The sequence below is a fragment of the Topomyia yanbarensis genome, chromosome 2 (genome assembly GCF_030247195.1).
Source record: "Topomyia yanbarensis strain Yona2022 chromosome 2, ASM3024719v1, whole genome shotgun sequence".
Classification (NCBI taxonomy): Eukaryota; Metazoa; Arthropoda; class Insecta; order Diptera; family Culicidae; genus Topomyia; species Topomyia yanbarensis.
Window position 1 is genome coordinate 19,194,590 of NC_080671.1, and position 21,154 is coordinate 19,215,743.

Below are 21,154 nucleotides of genomic sequence, written 5' to 3' on the forward strand. Positions count from 1 at the left end.
GCAACTATATAAACGTCCCGACGAATAGTTCAACATGTTAGTACTTACGAATTTATCAACGTGATATCACGTGACAAATATTCCATAGAAAAAATCATCAATTATCATTTTTTACTCATATTTTTAGCTTCATTTGGTCCATAAATAATCGGTGAGATGCATTTATAAGCAAATGAGTAAGGGAATCTGAAAAAAATAGTTATTTTTGGTTACAGTGTTGCCAAATATTCTATATTCCCAGTTAAAACTTAAACAGCATTTTTCTCACAATTCGACCCGTGTGGTGCGGGCTGAAATCTTTTGGCACTATTTCAGCCAAGAATAGAACCTCTGGGAACATCTCCCATGTCGTGAGAGACGACTAACAACATGCTAGGAGTTCCTAGGTCAAGGTATTGCTCCGTACCGAATACTTAACCTGGACGGACCTTTAGGTTTTGCATCAAAGCCTTTATCCATTCTGTATTTAGTGAATCATTGACATATAGTCACCTTTTCTGATTCGCTATTCCCGATTGTGTATCAACGTTTTAGGTTTCTTTCGGGCGGTTGTATAATAGCCGTAAACGGTGAAGTCTAATTCTACACTATGTAATAGCATATATTAATATACTGGCTCTTCCACGCCAAGGTATAACTTCTAAAACTTTGGTTTAAAAATCGTTTTAAAAAAAAACTTTAATTTAGGAAATTTTTTTGAATTGGCTTAAGATGAAGCTGTCGGATTGCACAAACAGTTCTACAGTTGCAAGCGATCTGTAGATGTGTCAAATTAGGTATTTTTTCATAAAATCTGGAACCGTCTACCGACAAATCCGTATTGACCTAAGTCGTCGCTGTTGTGCTATCTTATGACAAGCGCCATTTAACTTATTTCGAGAAAAACGATTTTTAAAGTTTGAGATTGAATATCTTGAAACTTATAAATGGTATAAACAATTCAAAGAAGACAATTGATGCTTGCATCTATTCTTAATTAATCTCTTAAATATGATGAAGATCGGTTGACTATGTTGCGAGTTTTGACTATAAATGTAAACAAAAGTCGCACTCACACGTGTCATAGGTGTGTATAGATGACAAAATTTGTAAATTTTTCATAGAAAAAAAATTAATTATTAACTTTTATTAATATCTTTGGTTTAATTTGGCCTATAAACAATCGGTGAGATGCATTTTGAAGGAAATGAGTCAGAGAATCTAGCAAAAATAGTTATTTTTGGTTACAGTGTTGCCAAATATGCTATATTTCCAGTTTAAAACTTAAACTACATTTTTCTAACAATTCGTGTAATTTTGTTTTGAAAGTAATTATGCCATTGTGTTCTTTAGATAGTTTTACACATAAAAACATCTTATATATCAAAATACCTTGAGTTAATCCCCAGAAACAGTCATTTGAAACAAAAAAATCAAAATTTCTCATCATGTTTTTTGCTATATCTCAGTAATCAAGCAGAATATCAAAATTCTGAAAACGCCACTTTGTAGAATTTTTTTAGACACGTTATGTGGCATATCTAACTCTGTTTACCCCAAAATGGCGTTTGTCATAAGATAGCACAACAGCGACGAAGTGACTTCGTGAGGTCTGACACTAGCTCTGTACTACTTTTGCATTCCTAAACAGTGGAAAAAATTCAACATTCCAGTGCTTAACTGGGTTAGAAAATGTAAGGCCATCAGAAGCTAAAAATTCGTAAAATCGCACTTCTGGTCCTTTCTTCAAAATCATCCAGTGCAGTACTCTGCATTACTTTTTCAAGTTTAAGCCGCTCATATGGTAGTCAGTCTTTGCTAGTATTGCTCTTCTCCCATTCATTCTTCTTCTGGGCCGCCTATGGATCAAGAGCCCTTGTCGTCGTGTTTATTATATTTATTACGCATATTAAACATGTCGCTTGTAATTTAGCATTTAATCCAATTATGGAAACGTGTCCGATAAGGAGAGTGGAGATGCCAACTTGTCATTAACATGTCGCAGTGAATTTCTTCACGTTCATTTGGGATATATTTTACACTTTTTGTACGCTTTCTTTGTACTGCAAACTTTGGAAATAATTATTGAAGTGTTAGTAAGACGCAATACTTCCGATGACCGGCTGCTCTTTCGAATTTTTGGCAATTAATCGCGAGCGACTTCGTACATACTGCTAAGATCATATTGTCTATAGATGAAAAGACCTCTATTATATTCCACGCGGCTTTATCCTTTTAGGTCGCACACCTGAAAACTTTGATCTAAAATGAAAAGAACGCGCGTGAGTACTTAACAAAATCACAATAACTATCAAGATATATCCTGATTAATCTCTATCTACTAACACCAATCCTATCCTGCGACAGTTGTGGATGATGCAAAGAATTCCTCGGTCATAATAGTCACAAGTGTTGAACTAACATTCCTCCCCATCCCAACATTGATCTGCATGGGCGTAGCCATCTACGTTATTGATCATATTATAATCTTAGTCCCTTTAGGGTGCACTAGACTGCCCAGAAAAATAATGAATTTTTGAAAACTCAATCGGCCCACCCCTGAGTCGATTCCTAGTCCCACCAGGAGTACTTGCTCCAAATTTGAAGCGAATCGGACAAGTCTAGCTACCGGACCAACGTGCTTGAAGTTTGTATGGGATTTTTCGACAATTTACATGGAGAAAACCCTCTTGCTCACATTTTCGCCGCTAGGTGGCACTGTATACATCAGATTATCACCAAAAGTGAAACCTAAAAAGATAATTTTATTATCTACAACTTTGTTGAAGACTGCAAAGCGATCCGACTCCAATAGAAAAAGTTATTAAACTTTTAACGAAGTGATGTCTGAGTCAGTTTTGCATGGGGCCTAGCAGTGCATGATAGTGTATCAGTACTAGGTTCTAACAAACTAAACATTTTTATGGAATAATGGTTAGATTTAGCTGAATAGTATGTTCGGAAGAATTGCAGTACATACTAAGAGTTATGTTTTGGTTAGAAAATTTTAGTTCAATCTGTGACCGCATAGATGGCGCCAACACTAACTTTTCAACGGAGAGAGATAGAATATCGAGATGTTTGGAAGAATTACTGCAATATTCTTGTTCTACAACTTTGTAGAAGACACCTAATTTCTATCTCTCTTCGTTGAAAAGTTAGTGTTGGCGCCATCTATGCGGTCAGATCTGGAACTACAATTTTCTAACCAAAACATAACTCGTATTATGTACTACAATTCTTCCGAACATACTATTCAGCTAAATCTAACCATTATTCCATAAAAATGTTTAGTTTGTTAGAACCTAGTACTGATACACTATCATGCACTGCTAGGCCCCATGCAAAACTGACTCAGACATCACTTCGTTAAAAGTTTAATAACTTCTCCTATTGGAGTCGGATCGCTTTGCAGTCTTCAACAAAGTGTTAGATAATAAAATTATCTTTTTAAGTTTCACTTTTGGTGATAATCTGATGTATACAGTGCCACCTAGCGGCGAAAATGTGAGCAAGAGGGTTTTCTCCATGTAAATTGTCGAAAAATCCCATACAAACTTCAAGCACGTTGGTCCGGTAGCTAGACTTGTTCGATTTGGCTCAAATTTGGAGCAGACACTCCTGGTGGGACTAGGAATCGACTCAGGTGTGGGCCAGTGGGGGTCATTTTTTTTCTGTCACTCTAGGGTGCACGTTGAGTATGATATACTACTCCCAAGTATCATACAATTGGTTCAATATGCAATTTCAACAGTCTTTGATCAAACACGGGAAACTCACGGGCGGTCAACTAAGCTAAGCTAAACAACATGTATCTCACAATTAATGTATTTTTGTTTTGAAAATGATTATTCCATTGTGTTTCTCAGATAGTTTTACACATGAAAACATCTTATACATCAAGATAATTTGAGCCAATCCCCAGACACAGTCATTTGAAGCAAAAAATTAAAAAATTCTTAGCGCGTTTCTCGCTATATCTATCTAGTAACCACGCAAAATGTCAAAATTCTGAAAACGCCACTTTGTAGAGATTTTGTTGACAAGTGATTTGGCATATCTAACTCAATTTATCACAAAATGGCGTTTGTCATAAGATAGCGCAACAGCGACGACTAGACAACAAGTCTAAGTGCGCTACAGTTGGAGAGCCCAGCCAGATGGGCGAACTCGCTTTATTCCTTTATTTGAACTCGTATGAACATTCGAAAGCCCACGCGAATAGGCAAACTGCTATTCGACCATATAAGAAATTGAAGCACACGCTAGCATACGCGACATAAAAACGACCATGTGACGCAATACGTTAACATAAAAACGCTTCTGCCTATTGCGATGATATAAATCTGGCAACGCATGCGAATATAAAATCTGGATCATCCGTGCCCGATCTTGCATACATAAAAACGCTCCAGTGATCAAGTCAATGTGTTAGCTGTTTCGATTATATAAATGCGGTCTCAAGTGCGATGATACTAACGCCCGTTCCCACACTTATGAATCGGTCACGTGCGTAAGCCCATGCCTTTGGTTTTAGGAGCCCAGGTCTATATTTTTAAACTACGTCCAAAAAACAAGCGCTTATACATAAGATATCTCAGGGCGCCATGGAACTCTAGTAATATGGAGAAACTTCTTCCCTTCCAGATCTGAACCGTAGACTCGAAACCGCGATTCGCGCGAACATTCAAAGATCCACACAAATATGCAAGGGGTTACACGGTTTTTTAAACGAATTTATACACGCGAAGTTACATACATGCGACGTTAACATATAACACTAGTTTACAGCATTTCTGAACTAAATAAGCTGGTGGTCATTTTCAATGTAAAATCGTGTGCTGAATCCAAAAATGTGGTCCAAAAAATTTACAGTAGAACAGTTTTCGAGTTACAGTAAAAAAATGAATTTCACCTATAAAATTAAAAGTACGTTCAGTAAAATCCAAATATCTTCGCTTGTAGTGCATCGATATGAAATATTATATTGTTGAATTAAAGGTAATCGAATTCACTTTCGATCGTTAGAACATTTTGTTACAGTGCGACTGCTGGTTCTGGCGTTATTTACGAATTTATTGATATTTTTCTTAATTTTTCGTCATTTTTTGAAGAAAAATGGGCGTTTGGTCAATATTTTGGGCAAGATAAAGCAATCATAAAAATTATATTTTTACGGGAAATTAAAGCCTGTTAACCAATGAAAATAAGCGCTTATTGGGTTAAATAGGATGGTAATTGTGCAAGTTATTCATTTTTTTGTAGAACGAATATTTTTGTATTTCCCTGGGTCAACTTATTCAACCGTCTCGATTCCAATTTTTTTCCAGGGTTTGTTTAATAATATATGAGGGATTCTCTGTCAGAATGCTGTTGAACAAGTAATTTGAAGAATTTTGAGAGAATTTAATGTGGGGTAATATTCGAACTCGTTTATCCAAATGATTCAAGACTTCTGACAATAATTACAGGCTCAGTGGAGTAATGTCGTAAAAAATTTGGCAGTAAAAATACGCCTAATATTTACATACATCATACAGAATCGTATATCCTCAAAATACGTTGTAAACCTCACGCTCCACAACGCCTTGATACACACATCGGAAGCTTATGACGGTGCAAAATGTTAAGTTCGGACACTAGCTTCACGAATGATGATTTATTCACCGATTTCGTCACGTTTAGTTCTACTAACAATTAATTTTACTTATTAAAACGTCTTGAAGTTTATAATTTGAAATTATATTGTATTCACACTGGCTTCCACGATGTATCGATTTTACTGTACTGGTTCACAAAACTTCAATATACTACAATATATTGCGTAAAACATCTAAGTGCAATTAAAAAATATTCTACGCTCTTCAAATGATTCTGAAGATCAGATTTTGAGATTTTAAACCTAAAATAAGTCTTGTTCGATGTCCTACATAATTTTAAAACACGAATTGCTAGTTGTTCTATGAAGGAAAACAAATTACATATTATTAGTTTTATAATACTTGACGTATGTAGTAGGTATCACATATATCTACAGATTCGTATAGTTTGTATTAACATTGTACAAAACCCAGTTGAGCAGTTAGCGGTTCAAAAACGAATTTTATGACATGTGAGGATTTAGTTTACAACGAAATTTATATCATGTTATTGTGTTATTTTATGTAATAAACTTGTAAAGAGTACAAGCAGTATTGCATACCAATCATTCGATGACTTATAATTTTATTTAGCCTGAAATTATTGTTATCAGAAGTCTGGTATCATTTGGATAAACGAGTTCGAATATTACTCCACTTTAAAATATTTCAAAACTTCCATTTACTTGTTTAACAGAATTCTGACAGAGAGTCCCTCATATATTATGAACCAAACCCTAGAAAAAATTGGAATCGAGACGGTTCAATAAGTTGACCCAAAAAAACACAAAAATCTCCATTTAAAAAAAAATTGAATAACTTTTGCAATTTCCATCAGATTTAAACCAATAAGTGCTTATTTTCATTGGTTATTAGCAGGCTATAATTTCCCATAAAAATATAATTTTTAGGATGGCTCTATGTTGACTAAAATATTGACCACGAAATTTGACATCAGAAATGTTGTTCGAATATTGAAGTTCAGATTTTTATTTTTATTTTTATTTTTATTTTTATTTTTATTTTTATTTTTATTTTTATTTTGTAAACTAGCGTAATCGCTCGAGCCTTGCTCTATAATACAACCCTGGTCACATGTATAGTATAATTGGCGTGATAAAAGTGAAACGCTCGTATTTGTGTGAAGGGGAAATTAGAATCGAGGCTACTCTACTGCAAATTACTTAGGATGAGATAAACCCTAGCTTGGAGTATGTCGGTAAGAAGAGATCACAGGTATGCGGGCAAACCCTGTCTCTTCCGAGAAATGTCCCGCTCGACCTAACGTAGTGCGGTCTAAAAACTCAAACACAATATTAGAACTATATGTTAGACGTTATATTTAAAACTCACAGGTTGGCTTGCTTCCTGTATCCGTAATCTGAACAACTCTGACGAAAAAATCCGAACACCTTTCAGTAACGAAGCGTAATCGTTCACCACACTCAGGGCATAGTGTACGGATTTTTTTCGGCAGATTTGGTCAGCTTATGTATTCCTATAGCGAAATAAGTTCCATTGAATGTGCGATTAACAATTATGGTTCGCTATTAAACTGAACCGGTATAGTACTCCCACTCCTAGTCAGATAATTCTTGTGATTCTTACTGCACTTTTTTCTTCGTTTCAACCAGTTTTATCTGTTCAAAAGTTTGCACATTTGCATCCAACGCTTGCAGTACTGAATCAGACAAGCGGAACGTTGAATAATTAATCAAGTTTGAACTCCAGTCAGACAGGATGGCGATGCAGGATTTATGTACGCTCTATGCTCTCTTCATCTCTCTCCCTCTAAGCTAGCGGTCAGTAGGGTGTTTCACGATTGTGCTGGAATTGCCAACTTCAAAGTTAGTTCAACTGCTGGCTAACACAATCGATTCGAATGGGACTTGTACTCCCTTTGAGTTGAAAGGTATTAAAATTATTCACTTAATTGATTGCATTAAACTTTTCGGATAATAAATCTGGCACTTGTGGGGTGAAACACTCTGCCAACGGTCAGGCTGGGTTAGGTGTGGTTTGGTGAATGGCACTTGTAAATTATATTCCGTTTCACTAGAAGGCTTACCGACGAAATCGAAGCTGACGCTTTTATGAATATGTTGTGAAGATATGTGAAGAAGAATTTGAAATTAGTCTCAAATGTTTCTATATTTTACTTGTTACATTTGGTAATCAAAGTATTTCTTTAATTTTCTTTCGAACTGCCAGTTACTGACTCCAGTCAGGAACGATGAAAGGTTACAAAAATTTGAAAATTACATCCTGTCACTATAGGTGATAATGACATACTCATAATTTGATTAGACATGAAAGCTTTCCGAGATTATCATCGGCCGTAGAGTGCCTATGTTTGTTTTTTCTATTGTCCTCTATATATCTGAGAAAACGTGCTACCTGACAAATATTTAAAGTTTAATTCTTCGTGAAATATTTGAACGATAAGATAAGCTTGGTTTACATTTCGGCTCTAACAGACATATTTACTTACGAGACACCACCTAGTTTACCCTAATAAACACAGAATTGGATTACGGGATCAGCGGTTTGTCTACAGTGAATTCTCATTGCCATAAACCTTTTATAATCTAGATGTTTGTACTGGGCACCGACAGACAATGATTTGCCTATGGCTGACAAAATACAATGACTCGAAACGAACTGCAACAATTTTGTTTGTAGTATTGGACTCCCGTAAACATCTGGAACTAAAACATTTCTCTCAAGTGTGAGTGGAATTATCTTCAATAATGTTTTACTATGACAGATTGTTATCAACCTACCACCGGTTAATATTGAATATTGCGCCTTTAAATGCATAATCGATTGAATATTTGGATTGGAACTGATGCTAAAGCGAATTGATGACACTGCAAGCTTGTTTCCCATTTACCCGGCATAAAACTATCCATATGAACTGACCGCTTCGCTCGTGTCTGGCTACATTCCCAGGATTTAACAATGTGAGCCGAAGAATGGAATAGAAAAACGACCCATGAAACGGAGGCTTCAATTTTACGACTCAATTTTGCGGACTCACAGCCGGAAGAATGCAATAAAAATGCTGGCTGCTGGTGAACAATATGCTGGACTTGCTGTCCTTGTTATAAATTTGCGTGATTTATTGCTCCTCTAGGAAGCGAAATAGGGTTTGTTTGACGATTTGACCTTAAAATATGTTATTAAAAGTTGTGCAATATCAAGCTAGCGTTGCAGCTTCTGGTAGGTACAATGAATTGGTAACTGATTTAAAATAAATTAAGGTTTTTTATAGTTATATAACAGTTTCAAATAGCAATTTATCGTATATGTTTCTACATTTCACTTACATCCACTTATCCGATTTGGTTCAAATTTGGAGCACACTCCTGGTAGAACTTGAAAACTTGAAAATGGGTGTGCCGATAGGGGTCATTTTTTTCTTGTCACTCTAGTAATGAGTATTATGTTATTATACGGATTCTTAAGAATGCCGACAGTTGAAAGATTATTTGGAATTTTTTTAGCAGGAGTTTCTCAAGTTTTCCCAACAATTTAAATTATATAATTGAAGCTTTTCGATCTTGCTAAACTCGTATTTTTCATAGATCTTGGAGAATGGACTGGGAAAAAACCCAGGGTAAAAAAGAAGGCCGAAAAACGTTTAGCCCCAAGTTTACCCTAAAATCGTCCATGCGCACATTTTCTCAATTAGGTTATTGCAAAGACTTATACCCTTTTCAAAATTGTCATATTCCAATGATAAAACATGAATATCTATTTTTTAAATTTTTTATATTGTAACGACATTTAATTAGCAAGGGACTGGAAGGTGTGAAATATTTTTCAATATTTCAATATTAAGAGCCATAGTACTCAAGGATTTGAAGTAAGAAAGTTTAGAAAAGCATGGAGTAGGGTCATATGAGCAAGCTTAGAGTCTCCCGACTACTTAACTCTTTGTCTTCTGCAACGCAGGAGTTCGGATCTTTTGGTATTAAATGCGAATCTCATGAGTCGGCGGCATGTCCGGACAAGCGTAAATTCACTTTAATAACTTATGCTGTCGGAACCGATTTTTTAAAGGTAAAATATGGTAAAAACCGTTTTGTGAAAGTGCGCGGAATGGTGCTTTTACGATACTTATTGAACGGTAGAGATGTGTGTGTTCGTTGACGTCTTCAGTGTCGGACAACACGTTACATGGCGACATGACCGGGAACTTTAGTGATATGGGGTAACTCACTCCCTGTCAGAATGTGAACCGTACACCGAAAACTAAATATTCGAATGACGAACACACACGAATATGTCAATGGACACACGATTATAAAATAGAATTTATTCCCGCGATGTCATACAAGCACATGAGATAAGCACGTTAACATACGAACGCTTAAACCCTTCGCGATCATCAATGCACATCTAGGTAATAAGGTGAACGTTTTAGTACTTACGAAGTTACAAACGCGATCTGAAACGCGACCCACAAACGCCCGTGTCGCGTTATCATGAATCGGTCACGTCCGGCAAACTTTAACCTCCGTCCTAGTAATCTTAGGTCCACACATTCAGTTGGACCAATAAAAAAATAACGCTCATATCCACTAGGTCAGTGCTTTCAACCGGGGTTAAATTAGACGTTTGAATGGAGCAAATCTTAACTTGTATTCTAACATTGGATATTTTATTTATATAGTATTACAGTGTTTCATGAATTGAGATGATGGCTGATTGTCTCTAGGAACAGGCTTCAAATGGAAAAAAATGCGGTATTCATCCAAATAAAAATTACTCTGACGAGGTGGTAAACATTTTTCACAAAGGTATATGTTACAAAAATGTTTGAAAACCATTGAACTAGACAACATGTTCCAAGGCGACTTGACCTCTAGTGATATGGAAGAACTCACTTTCTTCTAGTATCTGAACCGTACACCACGTGATCATTTAAGAACACACGAGAATATACACACGGTCATAAAATAGAATTTATACACGCGAACGTACAAATACTTGAGCCCCTCGCGATGATACACGCGATCGTGAAGTCCCTACAACCGCACATACCTGAACCGTACAATGAATGTCACATTCAGAATCACGGCAATTGGCCTAAAGCAGTGTTTTAGTGGACGTCGTTGCCTGTCTCGTCTGCAATTGTAGTGTGTGATTCTTACGGGGAGCCCTTCCGAGACCCTAACTCTACAGCTCCACTAGGACGACTCTCGAAAACAAATAATACAGCCGCATTCTTGATTAGAATCGCGGTCCGCACATACATCCTATAGCTCACGCGACATACATAGGCCCACGTGGTCCGATCCGTTTACATGCAAACGCTCATGCCCTGTGCTATATCACAAAACTGGTTACAAACCCAAACTCGCAATCGCGATCATCTACACACATCTAAGCCCACGACCTCAGATCAGATAAGAAGTGTTTAGTGGGTAGTGTTTCCCGTCTCGTTTACAATAATAATGAGTGATTATGACGGCAAACCCCTTCGTGTAGGGTAATTTCAGGTGAGATGCCGCACTTTCTATATCTCGTATATAGAGTCACTTTAGTACGGTAACGTGGTATTCCGAGTTCGTCTTTCGAAGAATTACAACACTGGTGATGGTTGGCAAAGCTGTATTATCGTGCAACATGAGGCCAGTCTATGTCGCCATTCACCACTGATACAGCACTCCTATCCCTTACCTCCCCGCGGTGCCTACCGGAGCACAGGCCACCTTTTCCCGTTTTTGCTTAGACTCGGGACTGGGTTGGGTTCTATCCCCAACCGCTTTTAGCTCGTTCAATTCGACAGATTGACGGATTAGAGCCTTTCTCAGTTTTGTTTCGAGCGGGAGTAGCATTAGCGAAGATCGGCTCGGATCAGTGGTCGTATGCTGACAGGAAAGGGAGACAAACGACGCGCGCGTGAAACTGCAGAGTGAGTCTTTCGTTACAGTTAATGGTTATTTTGGGGAGCTCAAAATTATTTCTTGATTTTGTTTTGTAGGTTCGATTTGTATTCAACCCTCGATTAATATTTTTTCTCAATAAATAGTCGTTCGGAAATTAGCCTCAATAAGACTTTAATCTAACTAGTATCGATGATCACGGGTCAATACGTTCTGAAAATTCGCCGCGTCTGTTCACAAACAATCCGATATAGACAATAGGAAATACATTCCTTGATTTCTAACACCTCGAGCTATTATAACTTTTTGTCTGTACAACGTGTCATCACTCGGTAGTTTTCAACCTAATAAATATATCGTAGAAAAGGCATAGCGAAATTTGTCTGAATACTGTCGCAATAAATAGTGATCCGGACCATTATGCAGATAGGATTAGCTTTTCTAGGCAATACTCTCACGGTCGTCTATGTGGAGTTCAAATTGCTTTTGTTTAGAAAATGAAGGATACTCTCGGTAGCCGGCTACCCAGAGTTAAAAAAGAACTAAAAACTAAACAAGATCTTTCTTTCTTCGAGTGATCGAATAATCCAACTAAACTACTACCTAATAAACCATGGTTTATAGGTCGCATCGCTTTCTGATGAGTTGTCTACCTTCCGTTAAGTAGGTGGAGCATCAACAATTCCCATCTACCTTATCCTCTATCCTTTCCCGTGAACGATGGAGATGGTGGCGGCCGGCAATGATGGCTATCATGTTATTGAGGTTTTGATATGGGTCGAATTGGTATGAATTCCTACTTACCACTTCATAAGCAACTCTTATTAGATAATAAGCAACAACGAAGAATTACAACACTGGAGATGTAAAATAATCTTTAGTATTAACACACACAAATATTATCAATGATTATGTTCGCACAGCTACATTGCGGAGTCATTTGGCATTAGGGTCGTTTGGCATAAGCACGGAAAGGAAAATGGCGTAGCCACTTCAGGCAGCAGCATTTTATTTTAAAATTTAAATGGCCATTATTCCGAATGACTTATACCAAACGGCCATTATGCCAAACGACCGTTATACCAAATGACCTTATGCAAAATGCCTTATGCCATATAGGGTACAATCGTTCGCTTAATACAATTCCATTGCCTTTTACCGTAATGGGAGGATGCCAAACCTGACCAAAGCAGCAAGAAAATAATGGTGTTGTTTCATTAAAGATAGCAGGCGTTTTTCCCAATACCAGTTCGTGTAAATTTGCTTTGAAAATGTCTGCCACCTTTCTCATCCTGGTTGCCGTTACGTTCGTGACACTTGATTTGGTCACATTCAACGTTTTTACCAACTTAACGTGTCATCTTCAAGATTTTCGTAACCTACGAGCGCTGGATACCAGAACGTGGAAATTAAATAGATCAAATCAAATTGGGTGGTAGCGGCGGTTGTGTCTGATCTCGCTCTAGAGGGAGTGGTACGATCACTGTTGCCAATGCGATAATCATGTATTCTTGGGACATCATAATAGCCCAGGGATAGTATTAGGGTTTTGTCATTGGTAATTTTTCCACATAATTACTTTCATTTATATCACTATTTCGATGTGTTTCCCCGTCTGATATCACCAAAAAAGTCGCAAATAAAGTACTGGTACTTACGCTAAAACTCAACAAAATGATTTTATTGTTGTTCCTATTGCTTGGACGCCATTTTGATAATTAAAGAGCAAAATTATCTTAAATACGTTTATTTAGGCCCAAATGCTTTAGCTTAACGAGGCCGATAATTCATTTTTTTTAATTACATGTCACATGTTAGTGGGGGAAGGGAAAGCCGTATTTAGGGGCGGCTTGCTCCCCTCTTATGTAAGTAAAGGAAAATGGTAGGAAGTGGGATACATATTGTGTAATTGACATCGTCGTTTGCTGATTGAACATTGTGGCGGATATGCACACTTTGTTGTAGTGTTGTAGTTTCCAGCCTGTAATCGCAGGGGCGAGGGGAGGGTCGATATTTCGGATAATTATTGGCACTCTATATCATCTGCATGTGCGGTATGTCATGATGTTCTGGATAGACAGTTATCAAGAAGGGTATGCACCGAAGACTCGTGAAGCAATGCCATATTGTAGATACAGGGATAGGTTGGTGAGATTCTACTGTGAATGAGAGAGGGTAAAATGTATTAAACTTGGACATCAATGGTTTTCAAAAAGATATAGATAAGAAAAATATAGGGGTGGTCACGGCTTGCCAGGACGTCCCGGACTGGCACATAGGGTGATCTACCTCGGGCCCGAAGGGAATCTATTAGTTGGGACCTGGCAACACAGTACTCTGCGCACAGCCAAACAACATGCTCGATGTCGTGATAGCCGTTCTCACAAACACAATGATTACTTTCAGCAAGCCCTATACGACGGAGATGCGCGTCAATCGAGTAATGGTTGGACATGATCCTTCACATCGTACGAATAAAGTCCCGGTTCACATCCAACCCCTTAAACCAAGCATTCGTTGATACCTTCGGGATAATGGTAATTAAAGAGCAAATGTCAAAATCAGAATAAAGCACATCTATCTACAAAATGAGAAGTGTTCAGGTTTTGCAAATAAGCGATAAAAAGAAAGACGTCAAGTTTGGGTAGACCAAATTTTGACCATTCAAAAAGTTACGGAATCAATTCCACCTAGTAAGGACATTATCGACCCGTCTAAGGTAGCAAACGACCTACAAAAGAGGATCATAACCGCCTATGATGACAGTTCCCCTTTTGTAACGGGATCTGTATGTCAAAGTTCCTTGGTGGAACGAAAATCTAGCAACACTTAGGAAGGAAACTAGGCACCTGTTAAATAAAGCGAAGATTACGCTACAACAAATATTCGAAATGGATTTTGCTCTAGCTATTCCAACGCGGCAACAGCAACAGTGTTGAAATAGGTGTCGCCTCCATTGTGTGGTGGTCCAAATGGCCACTTGAGTTTAATAAAGGAGCTCAAACTAAACCCTGTCTTAACTACAGTTCAAGATTAAATGGGGGCTAAACCGATATCACATATGAGGTCCACATAGTGGATTGTCAGATATTGGATGTAGGAGGTCCCATACTACCTCAAAGTACAATACATCCATATAGAATGGGTTCTAAAATAGGTGAGCTGACAGGCTCGGGAATCTACGGACCCAGAATTAATGAAGCGATATCAATGGAAAAGTGGCATACAGTTTTCCAGGCAGAGTTATATGCAATATACACCTGCTCGGAGGTCTGTAGGAAACGAAACTACAGGCTTGCAAAAATCGCAATCTTCTCGAACAGCCAAGCAGCACTGTTAGCATTGAAGTCGTCGAAATGTAAGTCCAAACTGGTTTGGGAGTGCATCACATCTTTACAACAACTGGCAGCTCGGAATAAAGTAATGATATTCTGGGTACCTGGCCACCAAGCAATCGATGGTAACGAAGTGGCTGACGAATTAACCAAGCGTGGTTCATCAAACACGTTTGTTGGACCAGAACCATTTCTAGGTATATCTACCTGTGCCATTAAACTAGAATTTGCGGCTTGGTCAAGAGACCAACTACTAAACGACTGGCGTAACGTAGAAGGTGCTCGACAAGCTAAGAAATTCATACATCCAGATACAACGAGGGCCAAAAAACTAATGGATCTAAAACGTAAAGACTTACGTATAATCACAGGTTTATCTACGGGACATTGTCCTGCTAAGTATCATCTGAAAAATATTGGCAAAAATCAAGATGACAATTGTCGATTCTGTAACTACAAGCCCGAGAGCTCGGAACATATTCTCTGCCATTGTTCAGTACTATTTCTTCGAAGGGAGCGATACATCGGAAGGCATCCTATGACGCCTCACGAGGTATGGCACACCTATCCCAAGCAGATCCTTAGCTACATTAATAATATGTTACCCGGTTGGGTCGACACATGTGGACAAACAAATAACTCGCTTCCACAACTACATTGGATTAGGGCAATTTGTAACATGTAGAGCAAAAAAGAGCAGCCACAAAACATAACCTGAATAGTGGTCGCAGTGGTAAAGTTTCCTCTAACAAAAAATGGTCTTTAGTAGTGTTTTAGTGGGTGATACTGCCTGTCTTGTCTGCAATTGTAGTGAGTAATTCTGACGCGGAGCCCTTTCGAGACACTAGCTCTACAGTTCCAGTAGGACAACTCTCGAAAAAAAATTTCTTAGAACTAATTTACAGTGCACATTTTATACCAATTCTCCTTAAAGTAGGACTTTAATATTTGACCAAAGTTCATCCTACATATGCACCAACAAACGCTGAAATTTCCCCAAGTTCTGACTTTTAAATACCTTGGAATTTGGTTCGATTCTAAAGGCACACGGGGAGGCCACATTAGGTATCTAATAACGAAATGCCAACAAAGGATAAATTTTCTGCGAACAATAACTGGATCATGGTGGGGTTCTCATCCAAGTGACATGATAAGATTGTATCAAACAACAATACTTTCAGTAATGGAATATGGGTGCATCTGTTTCCGTTCAGCTGCGAACACTCACATTATTAAACTGGAACGGATACAGTATCGTTGTTTACGAATTGCCCTAGGTTGCATGCAGTCGACCCATGCGATGAGTCTTGAAGTACTAGCGGGAGTTGTTCCTTTAAAAGACCGATTCTGGGATCTCTCCTCTCGTTTACTTATTCGATGTGAGGTTATGAACCCACTGGTAATTGAAAATTTTGAAAGACTTGTCGAGCTTCAACCCCAAACCAGATTCATGACAGTGTATTTCAATCACATGTCACAAGAAATAACGCCTGCTAGGAATGTTCCCACATACGTCAATATACTAGATACTCCTGAATCCACTTTATTCTTCGACACGTCCATGCAAGCAGAGATTCGTGGAATTCCGGATCATCTACGCTCGCGGGAGATCCCTAAAATATTCACAAGTAAATATCAACACATAGACTGCCTTAAAATGTTTTACACTGATGGGTCACGAATCAGTGAGGCCACTGGTTTCGGTATTTTCAACAATAATTTTTCAATTTCTCTCAAACTTGCAGAACCCGCCTCTGTTTATATAGCGGAACTAGCAGCAGTTCACTATAGTTTGCAAATAATTAATACTTTACCCCCGAACCATTACTTTATCCTCACTGATAGTCTCAGCACAATTGAAGCTCTACGCTCAAAGAGGATTGATAATCAAGATCCATTCTTTTTGGGGAAGATACGAGAATCTCTGAGTAACCTAACAAGAAAATGTTATAAATTTACCCTAGTGTGGCTCCCCGCCCATTGCTCTATTGCGGGAAATGAGAAAGCTGATAATTTAGCCAAGATTGGTGCACTAGATGGTGAAATATATGAAAGACCCATCGCTTACAATGAATTTTATAGCGCTTCTCGACAGAGGACACTTGCTAGTTGGCAAACATCTTGGGACAATGGAGATATGGGACGATGGCTACACTCAATTATCTCTAAAGTATCAACGAAGGCATGGTTCAAAGGATTGGATGTAAGTCGGGACTTCATCCGTGTGATGTCTAGGCTCATGTCCAACCATTATACTTTAGATGCGCATCTCCGTCGTATTGGGCTCGCTGAGGGTAATCATTGTGCTTGTGGAGAGGGTTACCATGACATTGAGCATGTTGTTTGGTCCTGCACTGAATATCGTGAAGCCAGATCACAATTAGTAGATTCTTTACAAGTCCGAGGAAGACCAATCCATGTTCCTGTTAGAGACATCCTGGCGTATCGCGATCCTCTATACATGGAACTTATCTATCATTTTCTAAAAACAGCGTCTGTTAAAATTTAATTAAATTCATCTCCTCATACTCTCATCCAAGGCTAATCATTCACCAATTAAAGTGTCCTGGAATATTCAGTTTTTAAATTTAGACAATAACAGAAAAAAAGTAAATAAATGCACCCGAAAATACTAGATCATTATGAAATATAACAATGTAAGGAAAAAAGCAAACAATAAAGTGATTTCAGTGTTAGTTTTAGACAAATTACTAGTATAGTTAAAATTAGTCTTAAGGATTTTTGTAACGTGCTATGTAAAAAAAGAAACTGGCGTAAAAAGCTTTTGCAAATGCCGTGTCAAATAAACGCATGGAAAAAAACGCTGAAATTTTCATCAAAACTGGAGAACATCAATAAGACCAATGACAAAATTTTAAAAAACTGACTCTTACTGCTTATGCATCAGGGATATTAAAATTAGACAACTACATGAATATTACGAATAAAGCACTCAAAAATATATCAGTCTTTTTCGCCAACTGTGGTCCACTAGAGAGGTTAAAAGCAACAGACTATTATCTTTCTCCGAACAAAATTACACTAAAATTGTAGCATCAACCAGGTTGAAGTATCTGAATCAAGATTTTATCCCCGGAGTCCTGCTCCCATGCCATGGCAACTGAAGATAAGAGTTTCTAAGTAAAGCTCCATCTCCGTGCCGAGGATTCAATGGTAGGTAGGACTGATAGGACTAAAATATATCTAGCGAATAGAGTATCATGGGTCCTACCCTTGCTGTGTCAAGCGAATCTCTAACACAGTGGACGTTTATTTCTTCGGAAACCGTGGGGTTAGAATGATTGTCCCTAATATTCCTTCGTTATAGGCGATTATGAGTCAACATGTTTGATATCGTCTACTTACTGTACAGTGAATGTTGCTGACGAAATGTGTAATAATCTGATCGAAAATCGTGAGAATAGTAAAAATTTGTTCTTCAGCGTAAAAGTACATCAATTGTGAATCTATTCCGCCTTCAGCAGGAAGAAAAACGGGGTACTGTTCCCAGAAAATTCAATTTTATTTCACCGATAAATTCGCCTGTAAACTGAAAATTTGGCAAGAAATTTGCAGTTGCGGATTCAAAACCAAGTGCGAAGCGAACGACATAAATTTATCCGAACGCATGAATATAAAAGCCGTAATGGGCAATCCAACTGTCAATAAAATAAGCGTATGACAGTCTTGCTATAAAGAACTTTCTGCAGTCCCTTTTAACTTGAATTCGAGTAAATCCTTTCTTGAGCATATTTTTCTTATCTTATATAAAATTTTAATTTTTTTATGAATTTTGCACTGTTAGACCCTCTTAAGGGAAATTTAAGCAAAATAATCAAAAAGGGTTATGAGGTTATATCTAGGGACTAAAGAAGAATACTTTAAGGTTTTTTAAAAAGAAAGAAAAATATATGTCCCGATTTTATCAATGTCTGTTTTATCAGACTAAAATTCACCAAGGGGCTGATAAAAACGGGTTTTCACTTTGCACATAAATTCATGATAAATCACGATTTGATATGGTTTAATTCACTCTCTTCTACCATCTAAATCGTACATTACAATTACGGCCCGCGCAAAAGTTCTATGGTTCACACAATATACAAACGCCCACACAATCAAATCCGTTCACATGCAATTGGTCGTGTTCCGCGCGATAATACAAACACGCAATCGCGATCATCCACGCATATCCTAACCGGCAATCTCAGATCAGAATCAAGGCCCGCTGCATTAGCCCTAAGCAGTGTTTTAGAGGGTAACATTTCCCGTCTCGTTTGCAATTGTAGTGAGCGATTCCGACAGAGAGCTGAGAATCCAACTCTACAGTTTCAGTTGGACCACTTCTGAAATAAGAAAAAAAAAAAGGACTTGGGATCTTATTGGGCCTTCCTTCTCAAACAGTTCGTTTTAGGCTCAGCATTAATTCTACTATTCAAAGCTATTATATTAGAAACTCCTACAAACATAAAATGATTGATATTGATGTGTAGTCAGTTATCCATAGGGTCTTGGAAAAATCCCGATTTCCCGAGTCAATCGTTAGCGATGTGACTAGGGACGTTTTTAATCTATGCGTGTTAATTCTCCAAATTTTCATTAAAAAATCAATTTGTTTTTTAAGGAACTCAGAATAAAATGTTCATCAAAGCATCTGGTTAACCGAAACCCCAGAACCGCCTGTTTGCTTTTAACTGCTTCCCGCTTCTAACAGCTCTTGGTTCTCTTTTTGATTTCGTTTGGGATTATTTCTCGATTTAGTGGAGCTCTAACCCTTGGTTAAGAAAGTTCTTGTCCTTTGGCATCACCGGCACTCTGTTGGCTGCATATACTACAATTCCATTACCTTTTTTTCGTAACGGCAGGATGCCAAACATGGCCAAATAGTACGGAATAATCGTGTTGTTTCCAGAAACTCGTTTGAGTAAATGTTTTGATTGACGGTTCTGGTTGCATTGAAAATGTTGCTTTTCAAACCACAGGTACAGATAGCTTGATAAACCAGTTGTTTCTTAGAAAACCTCGAAAATGCCTACCACCTTTCCCTTCCAGGTGGTCGTTGCGCCGATAACAGTTGATTTGTTCACTTTCGATGATTTCGCATTACAATTCCACGAACTTTCATCAAATAAGAACCGAAAACAGACTAGTTGAGCTCGTTTAAAAGTATGTTGACAAGGAAATAATCGACTTTTATTTTGCTTGCCAATGTTTCAAAGAATGAATAAAACTACATTACACATTTTAACACAATAATATAAATTTTTCTAGTGGCTCTAAAGATCCAAAAGCTCAAACATACAATTTTTCACACGAAAACGATAACTTTAGGTCATTATCGTCCATTCTCCGCTACTTGCTTCCACCATTCCATAGCCAGAGAGGAAGTCTCATTTCCTCTGTGTTATTAATACCTACCTTTTAGCATTTAACAAACACGACAACCATCAGAAAGCCAAAGTTGTCAAAACAGGGGGAGTCATCAAACAGCGCACTTGGGTCAACATTTGATCGTTGTGTCTACACTCCATACTACGTATACACAACCGACTGACGGCTGATGGTTATTGATGACTACCGATGTCCGGTCAGAGGTGGGGAAGGTGGCTGACATGATTGAATGCAATTACAGTATGTTGATGACTGCTGATAGCGAAGACATAACACGACACTAGGGATTAATCAATGTTCCTTTTCTCTCTGTTTGTTACTTTCAGATTCAATCCAGCATTTAATATGGCCACAATAAGACAGGCCATCAATGAAACTATAGAACGAGGTAAGTTTTGAGCAGATTCCAATTTGACACACTGCCGTTCACCAACATTACAGGCTATATTCGATTAGATTATCCAAACCGCTCGAAATAACTATAATGTTAGCATGAATAACTTACCATTCAATAGTGGAACATTCGAACTGATTCTTTTTAACGTTAGACCTTGGTGTTCTTCTCAAAACAGTTCGCATCCCGACGCCGACCCGACTGCGGGATCTGATCCGACAGATCCGGGCTGCCAGAACGGGTGCCGAGGAACGGGCGGTGGTCAATCGGGAGTGCGCCTACATCCGCAGCACATTCCGCGAGGAGGACTCGGTGTGGCGATGTCGAAACATTGCCAAATTACTCTACATTCACATGCTCGGCTATCCGGCACACTTTGGTCAGCTCGAGTGCCTAAAGCTCACCGCGAGCCCACGGTTCACAGATAAGCGGATCGGTTACCTGGGCGCGATGCTGCTGCTGGATGAACGACAGGACGTGCATTTACTAATCACAAACTGTTTGAAAAAGTAAGTACCAAAC

The 21,154-nt window shown here is 38.2% G+C and overlaps 1 protein-coding gene across 13 annotated transcripts in view; it reads left to right on the plus strand.

Moving 5' to 3' along the window:
* Positions 1-21,154, plus strand: part of LOC131686237 (AP-1 complex subunit gamma-1) — a 78,673-nt gene that overhangs the window by 20,909 nt on the left and 36,610 nt on the right. For 11 of the 13 annotated variants that reach the window (XM_058970494.1, XM_058970485.1, XM_058970484.1 and 8 more), the window contains exons 3-4: positions 20,565-20,626; positions 20,787-21,141. In XM_058970494.1, coding sequence (XP_058826477.1) covers positions 20,565-20,626; positions 20,787-21,141 — 417 coding nt within the window. The remainder of the gene's footprint in view (positions 1-20,564; positions 20,627-20,786; positions 21,142-21,154) is intronic. The other 2 variants (XM_058970495.1, XM_058970497.1) reach the window with 1 other exon arrangement.